The sequence below is a fragment of the Xiphias gladius genome, chromosome 21, assembly GCF_016859285.1.
Source record: "Xiphias gladius isolate SHS-SW01 ecotype Sanya breed wild chromosome 21, ASM1685928v1, whole genome shotgun sequence".
Lineage (NCBI taxonomy): Eukaryota > Metazoa > Chordata > Actinopteri > Istiophoriformes > Xiphiidae > Xiphias > Xiphias gladius.
The window spans coordinates 15,362,508-15,383,030 of record NC_053420.1 but is presented as its reverse complement, the minus strand read 5'-3'; the positions used below and the strand labels follow the sequence as shown (position 1 = coordinate 15,383,030).

General features: G+C 42.0%; 3 protein-coding genes across 7 annotated transcripts; 2 read left to right on the top strand and 1 right to left on the bottom strand.

The window, feature by feature from the left end:
- Positions 1 to 81: 81 nt before the first annotated feature.
- stau1 (staufen double-stranded RNA binding protein 1) lies at positions 82 to 8,294 on the top strand. Of its 5 annotated transcripts, none has more exons than XM_040116110.1 (15): positions 82 to 278; positions 2,226 to 2,528; positions 2,847 to 2,968; positions 3,090 to 3,246; positions 3,374 to 3,533; positions 3,630 to 3,801; positions 3,905 to 4,000; positions 4,513 to 4,725; positions 4,813 to 4,956; positions 5,034 to 5,180; positions 5,283 to 5,358; positions 5,497 to 5,816; positions 5,922 to 6,044; positions 6,503 to 6,582; positions 7,479 to 8,294. In XM_040116110.1, the coding sequence occupies exons 2-15, from the start codon at positions 2,336 to 2,338 to the stop codon at positions 7,564 to 7,566; spliced, it is 2,091 nt and encodes a 696-aa protein (XP_039972044.1). In that variant the 5' UTR covers positions 82 to 278; positions 2,226 to 2,335; the 3' UTR covers positions 7,567 to 8,294. The 5 variants fall into 5 exon arrangements, with proteins under 5 accessions (XP_039972044.1, XP_039972047.1, XP_039972046.1 ...); XM_040116113.1 differs by having other exon boundaries at positions 2,222 to 2,528; positions 3,090 to 3,234; positions 3,377 to 3,533; XM_040116112.1 differs by having other exon boundaries at positions 2,222 to 2,528; positions 3,090 to 3,234.
- Positions 8,295 to 10,213: 1,919 nt separating this feature from the next.
- LOC120783078 (retinol dehydrogenase 10-A) lies at positions 10,214 to 12,828 on the bottom strand. Its single transcript, XM_040115780.1, has 5 exons — positions 12,341 to 12,828; positions 11,201 to 11,299; positions 10,819 to 10,964; positions 10,477 to 10,608; positions 10,214 to 10,340 (listed from the first exon to the last, which is right to left on the bottom strand). The coding sequence occupies exons 1-5, from the start codon at positions 12,791 to 12,793 to the stop codon at positions 10,220 to 10,222; spliced, it is 951 nt and encodes a 316-aa protein (XP_039971714.1). The 5' UTR covers positions 12,794 to 12,828; the 3' UTR covers positions 10,214 to 10,219.
- Positions 12,829 to 15,537: 2,709 nt separating this feature from the next.
- Positions 15,538 to 19,885, top strand: si:dkey-7k24.5 (somatomedin-B and thrombospondin type-1 domain-containing protein). Its single transcript, XM_040115932.1, has 5 exons — positions 15,538 to 16,276; positions 16,649 to 16,840; positions 17,573 to 17,651; positions 17,811 to 17,993; positions 19,343 to 19,885. Exons 1-5 carry the CDS (start codon positions 16,045 to 16,047, stop codon positions 19,458 to 19,460), a joined length of 804 nt encoding a protein of 267 aa, XP_039971866.1. The 5' UTR covers positions 15,538 to 16,044; the 3' UTR covers positions 19,461 to 19,885.
- The last annotated feature ends 638 nt before the right edge of the window (positions 19,886 to 20,523 follow it).

Here is a 20,523-nt window from a genome sequence, read left to right as displayed (position 1 = left end):
AAAAAAAAATCTGAGGTCCCTCGTCACTGTCCACTTAATCCTGCTTTATTTTGAAACTACTTCCTCTTTGTGGATGTCATTTCCTGAAGAGAGAGTCAAGACAGGGCCATTCTCTTTAGTGTTTGCCGTGTCCTCCCAATGTCCACCTCCTCACCGCCCGTATTTTGATATAAAAATAACACAGACTGACCCTCGAAACTGGCCACTAACAAAAGCAAAAGTTAGCAAATCAACGTTTCCTATGGAGTAACTAAAATCTGAACGAAAGGGACGACGAGGTGAGGCTTATTTTGTGCTGTGACTTGTCGGGGTATCGGGGGTTAGCTAGCTAGCAGTTTCACCGGCTGTTTCCAGACTCTTGGGAATTAATGAGACGTTTACTTGATTCAGTTAAAAAACAAAATTGTGTCAGGTGGTGCTGCTCATGAGTTAAAGGTGCATCTTCTCGGAGACACCCTTGTTACAGCGATTTAAGTGTTACGGTTCGTTTTTACAGAGGTTGTCCCATTATTTCCATCCATCCCTGCCACTGTAGCTAGTAAGCCAGCTAGCTAACGGGGTCCTCAGGGAAAAGCCCGTATAGTCACCCGGCGGCCTGATTTCATTAAGAGCCAGTTAATGTCTTACTGGCAATAATGTCTGCTATATAAACGTTGTCACTCGGTCAAAACGTTAGGCAATATTCAAGTCAAATGAAGTGAGAGATTCTCGTGTGCAATCGTATTTGTAACAGCTAGCATGTTCGCCGGTTAATCTTGTCATAAAACTAGCTAATATTTAAGTTAACACTTCTTTAACAAGTTAGGTCATTTTGTGTACCTAATATCTAGTAGCTAAAGGGACATTTTAAAATCAGTGCATGTGAGTTTTAATTGTTGAATCACAGTTAGCAAAGGCTCCAAGGGCCCCATAAAACCCAGACTGAGATCGACACCTCCCAACCCCGCACCTTGAATGAGAACAAAATAATCTTTAGGTCTTTCGATCAGCAGCATCTTTGCCGACAACAACAACGAGATGTTAGTGATGAATCAAATAAAGCCAAGCTATCAATGGGGGTGGTGTTTTACTTTTTTTACTGTTTCAGCTCACGTCGGTGTGGCTCTGTCAACACATCACATGCAGTATTGTTCATGACACCCATCTGGTTGCATTGTGTGGTCGTCCTTGTTCTCGTTGGCTGCGACTAATAAATAAATTTGTCTCTCTAAGGGTTGACATATTGGGTTAACTCTGTTGGGCTCCTGCGCAAATCACTGCCTAGGGTGTACATTTATTTATTTTACTGGCAGCAAGTATTTTGAGACCTTCATAAATGTTAATGCCAAGCGAATAAACATTTGTGAGGGGCAGTTCACCAGACCTGTTATATTGTCCTGCAGTGCTCTCCATTAAATGGCTTGTTGTAAAGAGTGAAACTAATGACACCATAATGTATATTGCCTCAGATGGAATATTTTATCAAAAATGTCATGTGCTGATTTTGCACAAAGGCTCGGGAAAGAATGATTCTGTAATTGTGAACAATGACTACAGTGCAGAAACCAGAGCTAAATTTAAACATTCATTTTAATGTTTATAGTACACATTATGATATATTTTGTCATATAGTAAGAAATCCTCTTTACATGTAGTTTACGGTTTTTTTCTGGACTGCCTTGTGCAATCTGATAGATTATTGTAGTTTAAATTTTATCCTGTAATGGCAGATTATTCTTGGCAATTGTCAGATGCCATACTATGGTTTAAATTCATATGGTATTATTTTCAATTTAACAATCATAATGCTTTAACGATGCAAAATGTATCAATTTCAAAGTTGAAAGTTGAAATTGAGGATGCACAGTGGCTCAATGTGGAGCTGTGTTGCTTCACAGCAAGAAAATGCTGGTTTCAAACCTGATCCCGGCAGCTGGTGCCTTTCTGTGTAAATTTTGCATGTTCTCCCCATCTTTGCATCAGTTTTTTTTTTCTCACAACCCAAACACATTCAGCTTGAGTGAATTGGAAACGAAATTGTCCACAGATATGAATGTGGTTGTTTTATTTGTCATGCCAGTGGTAGGTATCCCTATCCAAGGTGTACCCTTCGTTTTTCCCGTAATATACTTGGGGCTTTTTTTTTTTCTTTTAGGTAAACTGGATGAATAGAGAATACAATAATTTACACCCCTAGAAATTGGTATACCTCATTTTTGAATCTTATATCTTCTTTTTCCAGGCAGAGCTTACATTCAGACCTCCTCAATCAACTGTTCCTCCCACTTCGGCATTCACCATTGCTGCACTGTAAAATTCTTATCTTGACATCAGCCTACTAAGCTAGAAAAAAAGGATGTCCCAGCTCCAGTTTCAATGTCCAGCTAGCCCCATGACTGCTGCTCCTGCCCCACTGCAGCTGGGGCAGCCACAGCCTGGCTACAGCATCCCCTGTGCCTCAGGCACCTTACCTTCGGAGAGCGCCAGCCAGCCCATCAGGAGCTCTGCTCTCCCCGCGGGCTCAGCCACTCCCTACAATACCACCACAGGTAGTTAAATTTTTTTTTTTTTTTTTTCATTTACCATAAATACTCAAAGTATACAGTGTGTATTTGTTAAATTCTTTGTATTTCAAACCCATCCCACATTCTGTGAATTGAGAGCTCTCTTCATGTCCCAGTCATTTGAAATATTTCAGATTTTATGCTAATCTTTTTGAAAATTTCATTAAGTTCTTGCATATCTCTCTCAAGATTCTTTGTGTATTTAACCTCGGACTTTAGGACAATGAGCGACATTTGTTTGTGTTCAAAATCATTCCAAATTGCTTAGTTGTGAGTATTTTGGATCTTTTTGTGTTGTTATAGTATCTAACATGGCAAACCCTAAAGAGAAGACCCCCATGTGTTTGGTGAATGAGTTAGCCCGTTTCAATAAGATCCAACCTGAGTATAAGCTGCTTTGTGAGCAAGGACCAGCTCACTCCAAGGTATGTTGAGAGATGAGATTTACAAACTAACCTGTGACATGATTACATCTAGCTCTTGTCATCATGTTCACGCTAGTGACTGAGAACATATTGTTTTTCCTCCGTCTCATGCCTTTGTCAGATTTTCTCAGTGAGGCTCACACTGGGAGATCAGCACTGGGAGGCAGAGGGGACCAGCATCAAGAAAGCCCAGCATTCCGCTGCTGCCTCTGCCCTCGCTGAGACAACCCTTCCCAAGCCCACTGTGAGGACGCCCCGCAACACAGGCAAGAACCCAGGTGGGCTGTTCCCACTGTCTCTGCCACAGTCTCTTTCTTATGCTTGTTATAAAGGTTTTCAGAAAAGAGTTTGCCCATTAGTATTTTTATCTTTGGTTTGTTGGTTTTGTTTGTGTTGGCTTTATAGCAGATGGCATGACACATACCATGGAGTTGAATGCACTATGTATGAAGCTTGGTAAAAAGCCTATGTATAAACCCATCGACCCATACCCGGGGATGAGACCACCAAACTTCAACTACAACGTCCGGGGACCTCCAGGGCCTTACCAGCGCTCTATGCAACAGTGAGTTTCCATTACTTTTAATTAGATGAGGACATTCAGTAATTTCACAAAATCTGTTTTTGAGATTGAAGAAATGTCACTTTCTTGTGTGTCCAGGTACTACTACCCATTTCCTCCAGTGGGACCAATGTTATACCACATGGAGCTTTCCATTGGAGGCCAGCAGTTTATTGGAAAGGGACGCACGCGGCAGTTAGCCAAGCATGACGCTGCTGCCAAGGCCCTGAAAGTGCTGCAGAAGGAGCCAATATTGCAACAGTTGCCAGTGGTGAGAAAAGACGCACTGGACGCAATAGTGTTAGAAAGCTTTTGTGCGATTGTATTCAGACTTACTGCTTTTCTTTCTTTAATATGTATTCTGCTCTTGACAGATGAACGGAGAGCCCGAGGAGGAGAATCTCAACAAATCAGAAATCAGTCAAGTATTCGAAATTGCACTTAAACGCAACTTACCTGTCAACTTTGAGGTGATTTCTACATTTCTTTTCTAAAAGTTAATAGGAAGACATCATTTCAGCAAAACAATTTGGACCGTAATTGTTTGGACAGTTACACATTATTTTGTCCTTCAGGATCTGTGCTTCAGCACAACCACATGTGACCTCTTTTGTGCATGAGCTAACACTTAAAAGACACAGGTGCCCATCCAAGTGTCCAATTACTTTTGAACTCCTGCAATTTGGGAGCTGTGTGTTTAAAAAGGCTATATCTCAGACACAGTTCTTTCTATGATAATGTAAACCTGCTTAAATTAAAGCTGATAATTGGCACTTTAATGTAGTATCCATAATTTTATTTCAAATTGAAGGATATGAAGAACAGTACCAAAGGAATAAAAATGTGCAACTGACCAAATACTTACTGTCCATACTAGGTTGACAACATGCATGACTCGTCCCAGTTTGTTAAGTTCAGTTATAGAACATCAGTGCTTCTCTACACACTAATTTTAGACTAATTTCAGAAAACCTTTTTCCAGGTTTTAAAAGAAGAAGGCCCTCCACACATGAAGAGTTTTGTAGTGCGTGTTACAGTTGGGGAGTTCACTGGTGAGGGTGAGGGAAAGAGTAAAAAGATTGCCAAGAAATTGGCAGCAGCAGCAGTGCTGAGGGAGTTGAAGAGGCTACCCCATATACCCAGCGTCGAAAAGACGCTGCCACGTATCAAAAAGAAAACCAAATCCATCATCAAGGTAATGCAACTCGTGGGGTGGAATGAGGATAATCAATACAGATATAAAGCCTCTTAATTCAGTAATGATAACCTGTCACACCAACAGCTGCAGACCAGTCCAGAGTATGGTCAGGGTATGAATCCTATCAGCCGCCTGGCGCAGATCCAGCAGGCCAAGAAGGAGAAGGAGCCGGAGTACAGCATGGTGACGGAGAGAGGTCTACCGCGACGCAGAGAGTTTGTCATGCAGGTGAGTCAGTGATAACTGAGGCCTACCGGTACCATTCAGTTCTTTGATCTGTGTATGCTGCATGTTCTCTGGTACAGGTGACCGTGTGTGGCCAGTCTGCAGAGGGAATGGGACCCAGCAAGAAAGTGGCCAAGAGAAACGCCGCAGAGAAAATGCTGGAGCTCTTAGGATATAAAGTGCCTCAGCCTCAGCCCCCTAAACCGGCACTAAAAACTGATGAAAAGGTACTGGTAGGCCTTTATCAAGCGAGTCTTGTAACTGTGGCAGACAAGATAATCTTTCTGTGTTGCACCTTGATGTATGTATATTGCTTTTGCAATATTTAGACCCCAGTGAAAAAACCTGGTGATGGGCGCAAAGTGACCTTCTTTGAACCTGGCTCTGTAGAGGATGTGGCATTGGGTGAGGTTTATTTATTTTTTTGAAGATGTTTTTTTTTTTAACTGGACTCAGATCTTTGGCAGTAATTTATATAATTATAATTGTTTTTGCTTTTGTTTTGTTTGGTTTTTTTTTTACAAATGTGCTTTTCCTTTTAAGGTTCTAAGGAGGAGGACTTCCGGCTGCCTTACCCGAGCCACCAGCAGCTGCCTGCAGGTATTCTTCCTATGGTGCCTGAGGTGGCTCAAGCAGTCGGGGCCTGCCAAGGATCCCAGGCCAAGGACTACAGTCGACCTTTACCTAACCCTGGCAAAGCCACAATCACTGCCATGATTGCCAATGAGCTGCTTTATGCAGGGACATCCCTGACTGCTGAGACTATCCTAAAGAATAAAAATATCATGAACCAACTGCCCCATGGACCCCTCACCAGGCCTTCAGAACAGCTGAGCTATCTTGCATCCGTGCAGGGCCTGCAGGTAACTAACAACATGCTCTGCTTTGATAAACCCAATAAGACCATTGATGTGTACGCATTTGATATAGACTGAAAAAAATAATTAAAATATTTTACTTGATGGCAGGTGGAATACAAAGACTTTCCCAAAAACAATAAGAATGAGTTTGTGTCACTGATTAACTGCTCCTCCCAGCCACCGCTCATCAGTCATGGGATTGGGAAAGATGTAGAATCCTGTCATGATATGGTGAGTCTTTCAAAATCTACAAAATATATGTTCATGGTTTAATATTCTTTAATAGTCTAATGTCTTGATTTCCTCTGTCAAAACTTACAATGTGAAGAGTGACATTGTGAGTGAGCTACATTGGCTAGGACAGAAAAACATTCCAGCCAAAAAACACCGCACATTTTAAGTGCTGGAGTGTTTTGGATACCACAGAAATGACCAGGAAATGTTGAGAATGCAGTAAATGAATCAAAGATGGCAGTGCCAATGTCAACAAAGCAGGAACGAGCATTGTACAGAGTGCCTCAATTTCCTGAAGTGCCCAAAATGGGAGCTGTATTAAAATGTCATCGACTGCTTCCTTCCCACGGTACAAGACAGTGTACCTGTGACTTTACAGGTACTACTCAAGGGAGCCGCCGTTGCCTCGTGAAATTGATCACCGCAGTAACTTAAATGGTTCTTCACCTCCGCAGGCTGCACTGAATATACTGAAGTTGCTCTCAGAGTTGGACCAGCAGTCAAATGAAAGGACAGGAAATGGACCAGTCTCTGGGTGAGCTGTGACACACTCTTTCTCCCCACTTACTAATAGTTGTGTTGACAATAAGCCTTTTATTACACTAATAATCCCAGCTGGAAAAAGAGCTCAGTCAGAATAAAAATACATCTTAATCAAAATAAATTTCTGAAAGAAAGTTTAATCTCTTTGAAAGGGATGCATCAAACCTATCATCATAACTTAATCAAATGATCTTTCCAGTAACTTTTCCATTTTTGAAATACCTGTACTCTGTCTGTCTGTGCTTGGCCACTTAAATTAACTCCACCAATTTTACACATCAAAGCCTGTTTACAGGTCTTTGGAGTACTACTGCATGTGTGACAAAAAATTGTATGAAGTCTTTTGTGGCTCCAGAGCTGTGCAAAGTTTAATAAAGTGCCTCAAGTGATGTCACTTGAGTCGGCGTCAGCGGGGGCTGAAGACTCCAAGTTTGAAAACAAGTGCGAGGTTAGAATGGAAGTGATCTTACCAGACCTCTGTAGCCTGCTCCTCATCTCCCTTCTTCAGGCTAGCGGCTCGAGGCTACATTAGATGCTACTAGCATAACACAACTGAATGTCCAACCAAACTGCCAGCGACCAAATTGCGTTGTGGGTAATATAGGCACCAGGTTTTGAAAATGAAGAGGAATGAATGGAATAAAAGATACAATATCTCTGTTTCTGCTGCATCGATTTCAATCCTTTTTTTTTTAAACTGTCCATCATGAGTCTGACAATGTTATAGCAACAAAATACTTAAGTTGAGTGCTCTTTTAAGTCAAAGAACTTTCATTGGGAAGATGTAAACAGGGCAGTTTATCAGATCATTTTACTCGGTGCATAGGAAAATTTGGGGGGTGATTTAATATGTTATCCGTGACACTAAATCTGATTAATTTTCCACAGGTGTGGCAAGCAGGAAATCGAAGGTGACTTGCACCACAAACAGGCTAACTCAAGCACACTGGCACAGACCCTGGATGGCACTGTTTAGATGATCAGGTTTGGTTGTCTGTAAAAGCACTAGAGAAAACTCAGACACTGTGTTCTCTGTCAGTTTTAGAAGGCTACAGGAAGCTTTTGGCTCCGTAGGCTCTAAACCATCACTGTTCATATTCATTGTTCCGAAATGTTCACAGTTAAACAAGACTGATAGGAAACAAATTGTTTCTTCTCCTTGACGGTGTTTAATTGTACACATTATTTATTTTGTTGCTTTGTAGAAAAAGTAGCTGCACCCTAGTCAATGAGCTGGGAGTTTACTTGGTGGGGAAAAAAATTGAAGCGATTAACTGTGAACTCTTTTGTTTTGTTGCCTAGAACTTGTGTCCTCTCTGTGAGACCTGCTAACTCTTGTTTTTAAGTGTTTTATGTTTTATACCCCGCTGAGGTAGTTCATTCATCAGCAAGATCTTGTTATGGTTTGGACCTCATCTTTGTCTAGGGTGCAGCTGGCGAACCTCTGTTGATTTTCCTAGAGTGCTTTATATCAACAACCACAAGTGAAGTGTTATCGACATTACCATGTAGGGCTGGGAAGAATTTGTGACTAAATGTAGCGTGTGATGTAATGTGATGTTGTCTCTGCTGTTTGTGGCAGGGATGTTTCCCTGTTGGCATCAGTTTTCCTGATACTCCTGTTTCCTCCCTTATGTCAACCTCCCTTCTCTCTCCGCTCCCCATGGTAATTAAACTTAAGTGCTTAAGTGCACACAACAAAGACATCTGTTATCTTGTCTTTTTCTTTATCTACCAATGGCAGAATATGTAGATTGTCTACGGCTGGGTGATTATTCAGTATGATAATTTATCAACTTTCAGTGGTATTGTATTGTAATGGTATGTTTTGTCAACATTTTACAAAATTCTGTTGTCCATATTTTGATTCCAAGCAAAGATGATGACAAGCAAACATGATTCTAAGTAAAAACTAACAGGATAAGTTATTAAAGTTGTAATCCTTTCGGTTTTAGTCGCATAGCAGCAAGTGTAGTTTAAGTCTGTGTTTAGACCAACAGTAGCCTTGCTTGAGAAAATGCAGCCTTGTAATTCATTTGAATGGAGTAAGTCTGTCAACGCCGGGTCGTCCATCAAAAAAAGTTAAACCAGCCTCAACTTTTGCTGCAGCGCAATGCTACATCATCTGGCAAGGCACCGTGTTGGCCAGTCAAATACATGCAAGAGCACATCCCTGGTAGATTACTTTGTAACATGAACACCATATCTCTATAAAGAGGTAATGCCAACCATTAATGGTATCAAAAACTGGTTCTGATTTTGTGAAGATCTTAAGGATTATGACTGTAAAGATCTATTTTACACATTGGAAGACTTATTCTGTTGTAGTACACCAGCGGAACACTATTGCTTGTATTAAATATCAATTTGATTATTTAATATTTTACTGTGTATTGGTTTGCCATGTTGTGATACATTTACATTGGATCAATTATGATGATGATTCCGCATATCTAAACCTGGTTCAGATTCTGCTTTTAACATTTGAGTACAAAACAAAATCAGAATGTTGAAAGAAGAAAGCTTAATTGCTGCTATAAAGATTTGCCGTACGATATAGAAGTATTCAATGATTTGCTTTTGATAGAAAGCTAAAATCAAGAGAAGTGTGTATAATTTAAATCTTTTCATTGAAAAAGTTTGCTGCTCTCATTTTTCTATGAGTGCTCAAACAAGCTCATTCTGGGACATGAGTGTGACAGGACACATTTTGAACAGCACATTCTTACATTACACAGCAGGAAATTATTCATTAGTCATACCTCCTCCCTTGCATGAGAATATTTTTGCACACTAATTACATTTTACTCTATCACTGCTGGGTCTTGGGATTATCCAAAACCTTTGAACACTTGTCCACAATCTTGTAAACATACTGTACGTGTGCACTGACACAGGCATAATCCACAAGACAGAGGGAGAAAGTTCAGTAGACCCACATTTTTTTCCAGTTCAGTACCGGTTTTTAATAACCAACCTTGTGTAGTGTTAACATTTTTTCAGTAGTGCTACCTTTTTTTTTTTTTTTTTTCTGACATTAGCTTGTCTTGTGCAGTTTAAAAAGTACACAGTTCAACACAAAAATGGCTTGCTCTGGTCAGACAGTGTGTGTTTAGAGCAGTAGTTTTCAATCATTTGATTTTATGTAAATATAATACAGCACAATATTCTGGTACATCATTTAGTTACAAATATTAAAGACACTCCCATTCCCATTTTGATCAGTCCAGGATTTAATCACCATCATTTCACAGGTTTAGGGTGAAAACATTTTGAAAGGACTTTAAACTTCATCTGATCATCATTGAAGTCTTTTTGGTGCGCTGATGACCACTTGGCTGAGTTGTCATCTAGTACAGGTTTCTGACGGATCAGTTTCAAAATCTGAAGTCCCTTCCGTTTGGCAGTAATTCCGACTATCTTCATGTTGTGATTGAATCCTGGCTGTAGCTGTGCAGCTCCACCTACTGCTATCCACACAAGCGGAAGGATTTTTTTGTTTTGTTTGCTTGGTTGTTTTTTGGGTTTTGTTTTTTTTTTGCATCATATGATATAACAGAAATGCTTTTTAATGATTTTAATTTTAAGGTTTTAACTCCCAAAGTTGACATAAATGTGCTTAGATATGACTATGCAACCTCAATGGAGCCTCTAGACACTTGTTTCTTCATGGTATCAATGAAGGGGTACATGCACTTGTCGGACCCCATGAAACGATAGGCAACCACGTTGGATTCCCATGGCAACAACCTGAAAAAGAGAATGCAGTTGAGATTAAAATACTGAACATGAGCTGCTTGGCAGTAAAATGCACACACCAAGAAATGTTCAAAAACGCACTTAGCTTTGGTCTTTGGTTAAAATGAAGGCGTGGCTTTCTACTTACGCTCTGGAGAGGAAAGGCAGGTAGGTGAGGCGAGGGATGCACACCAGCGGTTGGTCTATCAGGATGGCGTTCATGGCCTGCTCAACACAGTACTGGGGCTCCAGAGGGGGAAGGAGCAGTTCCACCTCCTCCCTAACAGTGGCACCAGAGAACATTTATGCATTTATGCAGCAACCGCATACCTAGACATAGTTTGCCAGTGTGATGGACTGCCTCTTCATCCAGCAAGTCTGAGTCTAAGTCAGTCCATTCAAAACATTCATCACCACTGTCAAGCTACAAGAAATATAATGACAGGATGTGATTGAGGTAAATGAGAATGTGATTATTTTGTAGACACACCGTATCTTGCAGCCTTCAAACATGCCTGTGTCCACAATATAGGGGCACACAAGAGTAGTCTTCACTCCTTCAACCTCTTCAGCCAACAGCTCATGGGCCAGAGACTCGTGGAAGCCCACTGCAGCAAACTTACTGGCACAGTAATCCTGTCCCAAATCAAAAAAACAAACATCAGAGCTTGTTTACTGTGTTTTCACACACAAAAAAAAAATCAGGAACCATCTTTTTATTTCCAAAACCAGATCAGATTGCTGTTTGCATGATGGGCATTTGGATGTGTCACATATATGGTAAACTTGTGTAGCGAACTGTGTGAAAGAGTGTGACAGTAAAGCTGTCATATCTTAGCGTTGCGGTGATTGTTTCTCCCTCCCTGGTTCACCTCGACACAAGCCGTGCTGAAGAGACCGAGGACGCTGGCGATGGTCACGATGTGTCCGTGATTCTGGGCCTTCATCTGGGGGAGGAAGGCCTTCACTGTCTGAGGCACACACAAACACACAATAAATTGTTATTCTGCACTAAGGAATGAGGCAACACACTGCGCTGTGTTCATATAACTTGCGGTGACTTAAATATTGCTCAATGTGAGGGAAGCTTATGCTGCACATGCAGCTTCATATTAAGAGGATTTATATGGGAATCCTATAGTGCATTAAAGGGGATAAAGCTATTGACGCAATACATTTTACATGTCATGTGTCACACTATGCACAACAACCTGCTCTGTTCAGCTGAACATGTAAAGAATCTTAACTTATACATTTCGCAAACCAAAGGCTATATCCAACTTTCAGTCAGTGCTGAATCATTGTCTATGTTGGACAAAACTTGGTCAAATGTTTTTTACTAATAAGTGCAAATACTTCACGTTTAAGTACAGTGGGTCCGTTGCCTTACACTTAGTAAAACACTTATTCTTATCAACTTTTGACTGTCAGCACAGTAGGGGCTACTGATTTGGACATGTGGACCTTTGTAAAAAATTAGAGAAGAAGTCATTGTTCTCAATAAACCGATCCACAAAAAAGATTCACCTTAATTCTGAGAGAAAAAAAAAAATGTTTTCACCTCTAGTGGCATCTAGCAGTGCTTACAGTTCCGGTTCTATTTGCCCAGGTTTTGAGATCTCTATCTCTTGAGATTTCTGCATCCACCCCAATACAGCAAAGGTGAACAGAATATTGTTTGTGGTGCTCACAGTTTTGACAATCATATAGAAAACATTTTAAGGGAAATATCTCTTTTGCAGATATACTTTTAACCAAATACTGCAGATGATTCACAGAACAAATGTAGATAAGAACAACTTGCCATTGGGGCTATTTCTTTGATAGAAAATGGTTCAAACCAAACAGCGAATCACAGAGATGGAGCTCTCTGAGCCTGGGCAAAAAAGATAATAATTTTAGTGAACTGAGCCTTTAATACTACTAGCTACATTCAAATCAGTTTTCAAGCCCTCTCCGTCTTTTTCTGCTTCATCCATACTGCAGTGCCATATTGACCTAAGAGTTCTCACCCAGAAGAGGGCATGACAGTTGACTTTCATGGTCCTCTCCATCAGCTCATCGGGACAGTCTAGCATGCGCTCCCCTGCAACCACTCCAGCATTGTTCACCAGTATTGTGACGTCTCGGCCCACGTCCTTTCTCACACGCTCTGCGCTGCGATACACATCCTCCCGGTTGGTCACATCCACCGTGTAGGTGTACGCCTTACCCCCCATCTCCTGCACGAGCTTGGCTGTCTGCTCATTGGAAGTGCCGTTGATGTCCCACAGCACCACTTCTGCACCGTGCTTGGTGAATTCCTGAGCAAAGAGACGACCCAGGCCACCTCCGGATCCGGTGATCAGCACCAGCTCACCGTCAATGGGCTTGGTGCGTGGGCGCATGATGACCCGCATCGAGTTGCGCAGGATGAAGTAAATCACATCCAGAAGCATCATCTGGAGGTCCATTAGAAAAATCATTTTGATCTAATTAACTGATGATGGTCTTGAGTGCAAGAAGAAATGTCTGCGTAGCCCTAAATGGAATACACTTCACACCTGTTAAATGGGAAGGTTGGTGTCCTACTACCTAGCTAAGTGTTAGATTGTGTGAGTGCAAAGGATGCAGACAGCCAAGCTGTTTTTTTCCTTCTGTCTGTGACCCTCAGCCTCCGTCCATGGTTCATTTAAACACTCTCCTCCCAGATTAGTGGAAATACCTTGAGCTCCTAATAAAACCACTTTTGTTGTAAGCTGTGAATGTACGCATTTTCACCATTACTGAAGAAAAGAACATGTTCCAGACAGTATTACAGTGAGTCAAAGATTCTGGACGTTGGGAGTTTCTTTGTAGGACACCTTACAAAGTTCACAGCTTGACCATGCTGCACACGTGAAACTCTCATATATATACTACTTCAAATCATTGCGCCTATATGTAAAGTATCTTAGTTAGGCTTCGTATCTCTGTCTACCCCAGTATGTGTAAAATCACAAGGTAATGTTGGCTTATAGAAGTGTTGTGTGATACTGGATGTAGTATTGCTAGCAAGTATATTTATTATTCATTATTACTTCCTCATAATAGTGTTTATCCATGATGTGAAACGAGGAAACTATGTAAATGAGCCTCAACCTCAGTTGTATCAGTGCCAAGCCAACCCAAAAAAGAGTAGGACTGAGTATTTTTCATAGTTTTTGAGTAATACAGAGGTGGCAAAGTCCAAATTGAGAGTTGACGTTGAAAAGCTGCCAGTAAGGCACAAATACTTACAACCTCATAAACCCTCAGACATGTTGGACAAGAGGACAGCACAGTGGCTCATAGCTTAGTCCTAGTTATAGCTATGCAGTGAGCTAAAGTTAAATTAGATTTGGTGTTCAGTGAAGGAAATCCATTCAAGGATTAGGTTTGGTCCCATAAAACGTCCCTGTTACAGTGAGAATCATGTTAAATGAGAACATAAGGAGATTATGTATATGAACTGTAAATCTTTTCATTGTCAAATTAGTCCCAAGAAGGCTGCTTATTGTGTATCACGTTCTTGTTTTCTAGGTGAACACAGCCCGCCTTGTTTATTCCAAGCGTGCAGAGGTAAAACAAGATAAGCGGACCATACCGGTGAAGTAGCACGGTTTAACCCATTTATTAAGAATTCTGTGTATTGACATTTACTGTACAACGTTTTTCAAAGCATTTCATAGCTCTTTCCTACTTTTCAGGCAGCCGGTGAGGAAAGACAGTCAACCTTGGGAGACTTAAAACTGGCTTGAGACAGCTGATCTGTGACAGGGATCACCTGCGCTGACCATTATCGGTTTCAGCTTTGTTACTGTTGCTTCCTCGTTGTAAGTGCCGATAAATTTCAAAAGTGCTCTTCACTTCAATGCAACAATAATATTCATATCGCAACTGATTTTCATACTGCAGTGAAGTGAATGCAAAGCAGTTGCAACCGGGAAAGTAATTAGTAGCTATGTATTTACAAAAAAAAAGAGGAAGATACCGGTAATGTAAAGCTTATCTACAATATGATGTGTAAGCAAATATTTATAGAAATGGATCACGGCGGTAAGAAGAAGGTTAGTTTAAATACTGGCAAGAATTTTGCCTCAGTGTGAGTCTGTTGAGCAACAGCAGCAAAGATCACATCAAAGCGAGTGCCCTAAATCTAGTGCAAAACCTGATTCCAGCCAGTTTCTCTTTTAGAAATGCCATCAAAGTTAATGCATTTTTGATTGAGGTGTTTGGTACTGCTGGGGGGACATTCCACCCTGGGCTATTCCGGGCTTTTGTGAATTGAGTTAATTAAATCTGTTTAACTTTTAATACACAGCCCGTGATCCACATACAGTATAATCAACAGGTTTAAATTACAGGATTGCTTCAGAGCTGCTGCCACTACCAAACGGACAGTCTTTCCCCTTTCTTGACTGTGAAAACTGTCATTGCAGGGCTATTAACTGCTTCAGAAATTAAGGCCATTATTATTGTGAAAAGAAAATCTTCAAGTTTTCTTGATTAAAACCTTTGACGGGATGAGAAATCTATCATAAGAGCAAGGAGAGAGGGTGTGAGTAGTGTCTATATGGACTGCGACTGTATCCAGTTTGTCCTGACTGTCTGTTTACTGGAGCAGTGAACGGGTGAGGTCCTGGTCTCTGCAAGCTATACAGTTTTGCAGATACACATGGGGGCCAGAAGGTAGGGCCACATGAAGGGAGAAGCCGCCGCCGCTGTAGACGCAATGCTTTTTGCTCTGTCTAGATGTATATTTCCCTCTTACATAGAGTACAGTTCTTAGATGTGTGCTGTGCGTGTTTTGAGGAGTAAAATCAGTCTTTCAGCTCCACACTTCTGTCACTATCTTTCCTCTCCACACGGAACGGTATCCGGCTACTGGGGATCTGAGTTTGAGTTGAGGCCCGCACTGTCCACACTGTTGTTCTTTTTGCATGAATAACCTCAGCCATAGGAGTTTCATTAATCCACCCTTTTCACATGTTTGAGGCACACATGGGCCGGGGAAGTTGGCTGCTTCACTAGCAGAGCCAGGGAGGCTGTGGACCACAACAGACCACTCATTTTCGTTTTCTAACTGTTTTGCAAGGAACAGTAGACGTGTAAACCTTCTTTCCTTTCTACACACCCCAGTGAGGGTCTTTGCTGAAAGTGTCCCAAGTGGAATGGCCCGCAAATGTAGCTGAATGTGGGTCTCTGTCTCACTTTTTCTTGTTTCTGCTACTCAGCACCTCTAATTAGGTGTGTTCCCTACACCCTTTCATTTCACCTTTCCTCTCTTCACATGGTACTGGGGCCAGACTAGCCTACCGCCACACAGTCTATCTAAAAACACCGGCAAGACTTACTACTATGACTTTCATATTCATTTCTTCCCATCGGTCGAATCTGACAGTTGCCTAATATGCGGTCTTCCTCGGTCCCATCGAATCTAGTTTTGTGGGGCCACCTGTTTCAGTCTCGACCTTACCCACCGTGGTGGACTGTTCCTTTAAGAGATGCGGGGTTGACACACGAATAACTTCCAACCCACCGACCACAGTTTGAGCCCCTTGTAGGCTGCAGCGCTGACCCGACCGACCAAAGACTACTTAGTGATAACTTTTGAGACCACTGGGGACTCAAGCAAGACGGCCCTCCTCAGGTGGACAACTGCAGGGCCTGCGGCGACGTTGTCGGAGAGCATCACCGGGCTGCGCGGTCGGTCGCGATGCCGGCGCGGGGCAGCAGCGCTGTCACGTTGATCTGTCTCGCAGTGTGCGTGTTCCTCGTCGGTCCGTGCCGGTCGGACTGTCGCGGAGCGGGCCTGTGCTGCTCCGGCCGAGACCCGTCGTGCGTCAGCGAGGGTTGGCGAGCCGACCGGTCGTACGGCACCTGCTACTGCGACCAAGCCTGCGTCTCCACCCTGGACTGCTGCCACGACTATGAGACGGCCTGTCCAGGTGAGTGTCGCCTCAGTGCTGAGAAGGACACTTCAGTCACAGGGTCGTGGGGGTGATATTAGAATAGAGACGGAGCTGTTTTGTTCAAGTGTTGAACCCCCCCACCCCACCCCCGAAACCATGGAACACTGGGTGGCATTAAAAAGTCCTTCCATAGTGAGACCATCCCATTAACAGGAGGCCACAGGTTTGATCACTGTTGTATCGACCTATAATAACCCAGTGAGACCGTAGGACCTGAAATAAACAAGCAAACAACCAGTGCCTACCACAGTTTTTAGGACATTTCTCTGATTTCCTGAAAGTGGCAGCTTGATCTATAGCCATAGTGTATGAAGGATATATTAAAAGAGCTCTGTCCCCCCCCCCCAGCGGTTTCCTGCGTGGTGGGCGAGTGGACCGAGTGGTCAGGCTGTGCTGAGCCATGCAGGGCCACAGTTCGCAGGCGGGGCAGGGTCATCCTGCAGGAGCCGCTCAACGCAGGGAAACCCTGTCCCCATCTGGAGGAGCACGCTGGCTGTGCGGAGTACTGGTCAAAGCAAGGACACTGTCACAACTCACTTGGTGAGGAAAATCTGGCTTGATTCTTCCACAAATATAACATTCCTCTCATACATGAGCATCATATAATTCTTTAAAATTCTGTAAAAAGCGGCATATGGCTATGTACAGACTTTATGCTGTTATCCTATATTTGCTGAAGAGAGTTCTCCCACTGAGTCCTATATGTCATTGGCAGAATTTGTGACGTTTCGAGTGATTTTTTTTGAAGAACTAGACCGGCTTAAAAGACCACGTTGGCCACCATGGTCAAGTGTGGTTAGACTGGGCTGCCTCAGAAGTTCATCGCTGGGACAGATCAGAATTTCTTAGATCCTGGTAATGTCCAAAAAAAAAAAAAAAAAAACCCAAATCAAAACCTCTTAGTTGTTAACTGACCTGTAAAATACACGTTAGTAAAATTTAGATTAGATTTAGATTATTAAACATCTGATTCATCGGTAAGTGAATTAAGATTAAGCAGGGATTTATACAGTTGTAGTGATTACATCTGTTTCATTGTTACTGTATGTATCACTGTAAAAGAGTGAAGGAGATACTGATACACAGGGTCTTTGGACAAAGAGTCAAGCTGTGTCTGTCCTTTCATTTCCTTTCATTTTTTTTTTTTCTTTCTCGAAAATGTAAAGTAAGTCAAACAAGATGCTAAATCAAGAGTGCAGATTTACAGCCTCTGTCCCGTATTGCAACATATGGTCACATGTAATGGGCTTATCATGGATGCTCCCTCTGCAGTCCCAGCTCTTATTACCACAGGTGGCTATGGCAACGCCAGGAAGAAAAGAGACATCCCCGACAGTGGCGACATTATAGGGTAACACATCCCGACAGCCCAGAAACATGCGAAATTACACTCTTTTTGACTTTGATATGTTCTCAGGTATCGTCACTATCTATTTAGTTGTTTTTGTGTGTTGTTTCTGCGCACGTGTGAGCCTGTGTGTGTCTGTGTGCATGTGTTTGTGTAAAATAGGTATTGTGTCCAGTTTCAGTTGACCTCTTTGACAAAAGGGTGCCAGCAGAGTGCGGACCCACACACCCAGTGGATGCAGTACCTGAGGGAGGGGCACAATGTGTGTGTCGAGTGCCAGCCGCCCGCCCTTGCCGCTGAACACAAACACTGTGCCGGAGACGGAGAGGAAAACGCCGAGGACAGGTGAGAGACAATGTGGTTCATAACAGTTGTAAGATCACACCTCACTGCTTGTTTTAAGTTAGTTAGGTTTGACTGTCAAACACTCTCAGAATTTAGACGGCCTCACGAAATGAAACTTTTGTTGTTCAGGAAATGTTAGTGACCATAACAGATAGATAAAGTATTTGTTTTTCAAGTCAAGCCAAGAGTTTATTCAACTGTGAAATTAGCTTGACTTTAATTTTGCTTCTATGTAAAGAATGAAAAAAAACTCTACTACGCTAATAAAATAAGGTGACCTTTCCGTCTCACCCCATGGCACAGTTGCAATAAGTATTCTGTAATTACCAGCTAACAGTCACAAGTAAGTTAAAAAGTAATTACACCTGTTGTTACTCATATGTGAACCATACTGCTCTTGTCCTTCAGGCAGGCATAATGATCAATAATAGGTAATAACACAATCAGCTCCTGAAGCCTACATTTTCGTCAACTCGCTCCTTTGAACAGGAAAAGCCCTTGTTGTTTTGTTCATGGCACAGTACTTCGTCATGCCGGGAAGATTTTCAGAAAAGTCAACAAAGGCACGAAGGGGCCAATGAAATAGGTCCTTCGCTGTTACCTGCAGAGGAGCAATCTAGTTTAACCGTGTACTGACTAGGAGTAAAAGAAATAGTTCAACACTGTGCTGCTGAGTTCAATGAGAAGATAAATCACACTCTCATGGCTGTACAATAAATATGAAGCAACTGCCTGCAGCTGGTTAGCTCATTACGAAGACTGGAAACGAGGGAAACAGCTGCCGGCAACTCTGAAGCTCACTAATTAAATTGCTATGTCTCGTTTTATCTGCACAAAAACAAGCGTAAAAATGGGAGTTGTTGTTAGGCACATTTTTGTCACCTTTGGACGGAGCCACACCGGGGGTGCAAACGAATCTCTAACACCAGATCTTCAAACTGAATTAACTACACAGATCAGTACTTCCCTGTTAAAAGCTCATTTAAAGATCACAAAACCCACAGAAGCAAGAACAGTGATGTGACTGCTTAGCATTTAGACCTTGGCCCTGGCATCTGCTAAAAGCTGGGCACATAAAACAATTCGCTCCATCTATGCCTATACACAACCCCTATGCCTGTAGTCCGAGAGATGCAGTGGTGTAAGGCGTATGTAGGTCAGTTGTGACGGGTCACATTTCCAGGATTTGGTGGTTTGTTTTTCATCCCAGACCACCGAACTAAACCCCATCTCATCGATCTGACGGGTAACAGTGCGAAGTGCCACTAGATGGCAACATTGTTTATCACTTGGATTTAAAGCGGGACCTTGTGAGCGCTAACGGATTCCTCCCTCCCTCTCTCCTGCAGAAGACAGTCTCTCCAGTGGCAGGCGGTGGGAAACCCTCGATGCAGGGGTGTGTGGAGACGCGTGGGGAGGCTGGAGGCCTGCTCCTGCCCAACAGCCCACAGCTTCCTCTTCATCTGACCTCCTCCTTCCTTCTGTTAGCCCCCCTTCCTGTACATATTTACTCAGACACATGTATAAAGAACAATCTGCCAGTATAATTATAAATCTCTCCGTATAATTACAAACACTGGTCTGTAAATGTATTCTAGTAAAGAGTGCTGACCAGTGGTCAGTTTTGCCTTTTTAGTCACAATGACGTACTACAGGTAAAGTTTTCATTAATATGGCCAAATATTCTGATTTCTTAGTCAGAATATAACAAATCTTCTACACTTTACTCCACAAAAATGCCTTTAATGATACACGTTCCTGTCTGCCTCGGTTTACAATTCAAAAACTTTGCATTAACAGTAAAATGAAAGTCAACGATTCCTAATTAAAATGTAAAGTGATCTGATTTATTTCATTTTGAGTCATCAAAGGGAAATGTTGCTTTTCTTAAGAAATAGAAATATTTTGGGACATTGAGACACTTTTTTTTTTACATGACAAGTACTGGCTCTGTGAATCACAACCAGTCACAACGCCAAAGTTACAACATGCACCGAACAATAGAACATTTATACAGAAACAACAGCATAGAAAGTCAACAGGTAAAAATTTTTTTTTTTTTTTTTTTTACAAAACAGACAGCCTCGGGACCTACAAACAACATTGTATAAGAGCTGGCTAAGGTCATTCAAATATCTTTTTTCAATTCCCTGGAATCAGTGTACTTTACAAAGACTGATGGCTTAGGCAAGGTTGGGGTCAATTCCATTGAGTGCTTAAAATGTAGAAAAAATATAGTTTATGTTTTTAATTTGTACTAGGTTTAATTTGTCTAATGCTCGAATACTGGTTCCTTTTATAGTGTCATGTGTGATGTGTGTTTTACTTCATCAAGGCATCTTAAATCAACCCCAACCCTGTAATACAGTGTTAGATTCAGAGTGTGGCGAATTGGGCTACTTGCTTGAGCAGTGGTTCTCACTGGGTTTTGGAAACTACCAAATGTCCCTGAAAGGTTCCTATGGGATTCTAACAAAAATGAAAAAGACTTGAACCTCTTAATAGTTAAATCTAGCAGCTAGCGCAACAA

Excerpts from the sequence above, each read along its gene's own strand:
- LOC120783078 (XM_040115780.1), bottom strand. The coding sequence starts at position 12,793 with ATGATTTTTCTAATGGACCTCCAGATGATGCTTCTGGATGTGATTTAC. Across the intron at positions 10,965-11,200 it reads TCAGCACGGCTTGTGTCGAG|GATTACTGTGCCAGTAAGTT; the intron begins GTGAACCAGGGA and ends GATTTGGGACAG. Across the intron at positions 10,341-10,476 it reads CTGCCTTTCCTCTCCAGAGC|GTTGTTGCCATGGGAATCCA; the intron begins GTAAGTAGAAAG and ends TCTCTTTTTCAG.
- si:dkey-7k24.5 (XM_040115932.1), top strand. The coding sequence starts at position 16,045 with ATGCCGGCGCGGGGCAGCAGCGCTGTCACGTTGATCTGTCTCGCAGTG. Across the intron at positions 16,277-16,648 it reads CTATGAGACGGCCTGTCCAG|CGGTTTCCTGCGTGGTGGGC; the intron begins GTGAGTGTCGCC and ends CCCCCCCCCCAG. Across the intron at positions 17,994-19,342 it reads GAGGAAAACGCCGAGGACAG|AAGACAGTCTCTCCAGTGGC; the intron begins GTGAGAGACAAT and ends TCTCTCCTGCAG.
- stau1 (XM_040116110.1), top strand. The coding sequence starts at position 2,336 with ATGTCCCAGCTCCAGTTTCAATGTCCAGCTAGCCCCATGACTGCTGCT. Across the intron at positions 3,534-3,629 it reads TACCAGCGCTCTATGCAACA|GTACTACTACCCATTTCCTC; the intron begins GTGAGTTTCCAT and ends TTGTGTGTCCAG. Across the intron at positions 6,045-6,502 it reads TAGAATCCTGTCATGATATG|GCTGCACTGAATATACTGAA; the intron begins GTGAGTCTTTCA and ends TCACCTCCGCAG.